Source organism: Crocuta crocuta, unplaced genomic scaffold (genome assembly GCF_008692635.1).
Source record: "Crocuta crocuta isolate KB4526 unplaced genomic scaffold, BGI_CrCroc_1.0 scaffold68, whole genome shotgun sequence".
Classification (NCBI taxonomy): Eukaryota; Metazoa; Chordata; class Mammalia; order Carnivora; family Hyaenidae; genus Crocuta; species Crocuta crocuta.
In genome coordinates this window covers 1,087,803-1,092,533 of record NW_027532426.1, presented here as the reverse complement: position 1 = coordinate 1,092,533, position 4,731 = coordinate 1,087,803, and the positions used below count along the sequence as shown (strand labels likewise).

General features: G+C 57.0%; 1 protein-coding gene across 1 annotated transcript; it reads right to left on the bottom strand.

Moving 5' to 3' along the window:
- Nucleotides 1–217: 217 nt before the first annotated feature.
- Nucleotides 218–4,305, bottom strand: LOC144243977 (keratin, type I cytoskeletal 14-like). Its single transcript, XM_077779139.1, is given in 9 exon segments — nt 218–447; nt 1,010–1,056; nt 1,150–1,370; nt 1,462–1,587; nt 1,677–1,838; nt 2,002–2,158; nt 2,715–2,797; nt 4,007–4,203; nt 4,206–4,305. Coding segments are annotated over 9 exon segments (1,191 nt in total). The 3' UTR covers nt 218–349.
- Between the last annotated feature and the right edge of the window lie 426 nt (nt 4,306–4,731).

Sequence of the window (4,731 nt, the reverse complement as noted above, 5' to 3'; positions counted from 1 at the left end):
CATCTGTATCTTTTGAGATGGTGAAAGTCATTTGGGACCTGAGCCCAGTCCGCCCCCAAGCCTTTTTACCCAGTCCCAGGGGCCACAGCCAGGTGCTACCAACAGGCTCCAAAGAGAGCCTTCCCCCGCTTTCTTCCCACCTCTACTCCTAACAATGACCAGGTAGAGGCGGGAGCTGTGCAACTCAGATAATGAAGCTTTATTGAATGCCAGGAGGGGGCAAGGGTGAAGCAGGACTCAAGTGTGAAGTTTTGGGGGGGCAAGAGAGGGGATTGCCCAGTGAGGTCTTGTATCCACACAGTGGGCGGGGGAGGAGGGTGCTCCTATGCCTGAGCAATGCTGAGCAGCCTTAGTTCTTGGTGCGAAGAACCTGCTCGTGGGTGGACACCACCTTGCCATCGTGCACATCCATGACCTTGGTGCGGATCTGGCGACTGGAGGAGGTCACTGAGGAAGAGGGGAGAGAAGGTGTTACCAGGCAATGGAGAAATCAGGAGTGGGGAGACCAAGGAGTTGAGAAGATTAAACAGACTCTCTCCCTGGTGTCCTCTCCCCTGATTATCTCTTCACTCACTGCTCTTATCCAAGCACTGATACCATCTGCACAGTTTTTTTTTCAGACCAGAGCTTCTTAAGGTCGGACAGAGTCTGTGTCCTCACACTGGAGGCTCCTAAGAACTCAGATCAGACTGGTTCAGTCCAGATCAACCCAAGTGGACTGGTCTTGAAGGGAAGAGCCATGTGGGGTCCTGTCCGTGGTGCTGACCACCAGAGCCATGGGGTCTGCCACAGACACCAGGTGACAGAAGTAAAAGAGTGGAGGCCACTAGCTCCTAGCCCAAAGGAAGGTTTATAAAATGGCTTCTTCTACCCACATCAGTTTATAAGGGATCTCAGGGGAGAAAACTCTAGCTCAACCCCTCAAAAAGCCAATTCCCTAGACCTGCTGGGGAAGGGAATTGGAAGGAAGTGGTCGTGAGTCGAGGCTTGATGAGGAGAAAAGTCTTACCATCTCTGGACGACTGAGAGCCAGAGGAGAACTGGGAAGAGGAGAGGCTATGAAGACAGAAAAGGACAAGATCATTAGACACATGAGATACCGTAGGTGGATAGTGGGGGATGGACTGGGAAGGAGGGCAGTGCACTCACTGGGCGTCCTCGCCCTCCAGCAGGCGGCGGTAGGTGGCGATCTCCTGCTCCAGCCGCGTCTTCACGTCCAGCAGGATCTTGTATTCCTGGTTCTGCTGCTCCATCTCGCAGCGCAGCTGGGCCAGCTGCTCCTCTACGTTGCCGATCAGGTCTTGAATCTGGGCCAGCTGCATGCAGTAGCGGCCTTTGGTCTCCTCCAGGCTGTTCTCCAGGGATGCTTTCTGTGAGGGAGGGAAAGATCAAGGATCAGTGAGGCTAGTCACTCCCTCCCTCCCAGTCCTAGATCAGATCCAAGCCTGGCAGCTCCCCTACCATGCTGAGCTGGGACTGCAGCTCGATCTCCAGGTTCTGCACGGTGCGCCGGAGCTCGGAGATCTCGCTCTTGCCGCTCTGCACCAGCTCGCTGTTGGTGGCCACCTCGCGGTTCAGTTCCTCTGTCTACAGAAAAGAAAAAAAAAAAATCATTCACACTAGAAGTTCCTGGAAGGCGGGTCTCCTGGGTCCCTTCCACCTGGGGTGACACGCACCTTGCTGAAGAACCAGTCCTCGGCGTCCTTGCGGTTCTTCTCCGCCATCTTCTCGTACTGGTCGCGCATCTCGTTCAGGATGCGGCTCAGGTCCACGCCAGGGGCGGCGTCCATCTCCACGTTGACGTCTCCGCCCACCTGGCCTCTCAGGGCATTCATTTCCTGCACAATCAAAGAACAGTCCACAGTCAGGAGCTTCCCATGGCAACCAGTTGGGGCTCCCTAGTCACAAGTGTTCCTGGCCTGAGCATTGCCTGCACCACCACCACCCCCCATCTCAATCCCATCCTTTCCCTCCCAGCTCATCTTCTAAGCTGGTTCTCACCTCCTCGTGGTTCTTCCGCAGGTAGGCCAGCTCCTCCTTGAGGCTCTCGATCTGCATCTCCAGGTCGGCTCTGGCCAGGGTCAGCTCATCCAGCACCCTGCGCAGGCCGTTGGTGTCGGCCTCCACGCTCATGCGCAGGTTCAGCTCAGTCTCATACCTGGAATGACCAGAGACAAGAGGAATGAAACATCCATCCTGGCCACAGTGAAGGCTTTGTTCTCTGCTCCCTGCAGCTTCTTCCCATAGCTGGCACCCTGAGGGTGGTTAGGGAGTCAATCTTGAAAATGACATGGTTGGACACAGCACCCACTGAAGGCTCAGATCTGAACATTCCTGGGGGCAGGGAATGAGGCAGTTCATTAGGCAGCAGAATTCAGGGAGGGGAGATGCTTCTGACCTTACAGCCAATAGCACACAGGCCTCCAAATGTGACTGCCTCCTGCACTTGAGGGGCAGGTGGGGGAGTGGGGAACCTCTCTGCCCTAAAGCAATGGCACCCAAACCTGGCTGTGGGTCAGAAACACTGAGGTAGCCTGTTAAGAGTAACTGATTCAGAACTCCAGGGTGGGGCCCAGGAATCTCGTATTTTTACAAGCACCCCAAGGGGTTTTCACATGGCCATCCTGGCACTGATCAGCCCTGTTGAGGGAACACTGCTCCAAAATGCCCCACCCGGGTAGATTCGACATCCTAAGCCACCGCTGCAAACTCACTTGGTGCGGAAGTCATCAGCAGCCAGACGGGCATTGTCGATCTGCAGGACGACATTGGCATTGTCCACGGTGGCTGTGAGGATCTGCAGGAGGAAACGGCACAGGTCGTCAATCAAATGAATGTCACTAGCCAGACCTCGCTGCAGCCTGCATACATCGGGCCTCTCACCTGAGTCTCCCCTCCTCCCGAACGCCTTTGCCATGGCCACCTAAAGGGTAACCCCTGGTGGCCCAGCCTTGACCCAGGACTGTGCTGACTCCTGGGCAGAAAAAATGGATAGAAAGAGCCCTGGCCTTGGAACCAAAAGCCCTTGAGTTATAGTCCTGGTTCTACCACTGATGAGTCTCAGGGTCTCAGTTTCCCTGCCCACAGAGCAGAGGAGTGATCTAAGGCTCCCAAAACTCCCTTCCTGGTCTGAATTCTCCTCTTTCTGTACAAGCCAGCCTGTCAGTCTTCACACATTCCTTTTCAAGCCCGGCAGGGTATGGGACCTCAGGTGTGGATTTCCCAAAAGAGGAGACCCAGCTAGCGCAGGGGCTGAGAAAAGAAGACGCAGAAGCAGAAGAAGAAAGACTGAACCCTGGACTGGCTGCAGTTCTCTCCCTCGTCATCTCAGTTACCTAATCTGCGTGAAGCATCAGAGCCAGACACGAAAGGAAGCAGGAGCAGCGGGGTGGGCTCCCAGGGTGAGGTTGGAGCAGGGGGTTGGGATCAGGACTGGAGCCAGGTGATACAAGTCCCCCAGGCTCCCCCCCTGCACAGGACATGTAAGGCGGATGGCCGCTGATTGCCTCTGTGGGGTTTTTGTGCCCGCCTGCCCATGGGGAGGGGCGCCCGTGCCAGAGCTCATGGGCGGCAGCCGCCACAGCCCAGACTAATGCGCTAATGAGCGGTTTGGGTGTCTAGCCTGGTCCCGTTACAGCCTCGCTCCTCCCCTGTGCTGGGGAACAGGTAACTGCCGCCTGTATTAGCAGGTGGGAACAAGGGCTCTGGCCTCAGCTCTGCCATTGATTTGCAGGCCACAGCACCTCTCAGAGCTTTGACTCCTTCTGCTGTAAAATGTAAGGGCAGGATTCCCCAGGCTCACCCAGTCTGAGGTCTGGAGCCCTGAAAGGCATGAGCAAAGCAGGGGACGCTGACCGGCTTTGCTGGGGGCGTCCAGAGCCAGAAGAAGGGATGTGGGGTTCGAATCTGCCCCATCTAGTAATCTAAAGATCCCAGTGGCCTGGGGCACCTATTGCTCCCGAGTGACGGAGCTAGAATGGCAGGCCCTGCTGCCCAGCCCGCACACCTTGTTCCTCAGGTCCTCGATGGTCTTGAAGTAGGGGGTGTAGTCCTTGGTCTCAGCGGGCCGCTGCCTCTGGTACCAGTCGCGGATCTTCACCTCCAGGTCGGTGTTGGCCTCCTCCAGGGCGCGCACCTTGTCCAGGTAGGAGGCCAGCCGGTCGTTGAGGTTCTGCATGGTCACCTTCTCACTNCCCGGCAGGACCCTCCAGCCAGGACGGAAGACATGCGGCCGGAGCCGCCCCCGATGCCGCAGGAGCCCTTCATGGAGCTGGAGGAGGTGAACTGGCGGCTGCAGGTGGTCATGGTGCAGGAGGAGGTGAGCGAGTGAGCGAGTCGGCAGAGAGGAGAGAAAGGTGCTCAGGTAAGTTGGAATAGGAGGTGAGTACTTTATACTCCTGAGTAGGGGGCGGGCCTGGCGTTTTCCATTCCCCTTGGCTTTCACCACCCACAGGCCAGTGCCAGCTCCCAGTCAGATCCCTCCTCTCCCCCGCCCCATCACGTCTGTCATATTTTACTGGAAACTCATTGTTTGGGGTGTTTTTGGTTTCTTGTCCCGCCAGGTGTGATTCACATAAGGAGGTGTGGGCCTGCAGGCTATACTTTCCCATCTGGGCCTGGGAGCCGCGGCCCTCGGGAGCCCGCATGCTGGGCTCGGCCAGGTGGCGGGGAGCAGGGCGTCTGTACCAGAAACCTGGTGACCTGTCCTCCCATTAACGAGGTGGGCTTTGG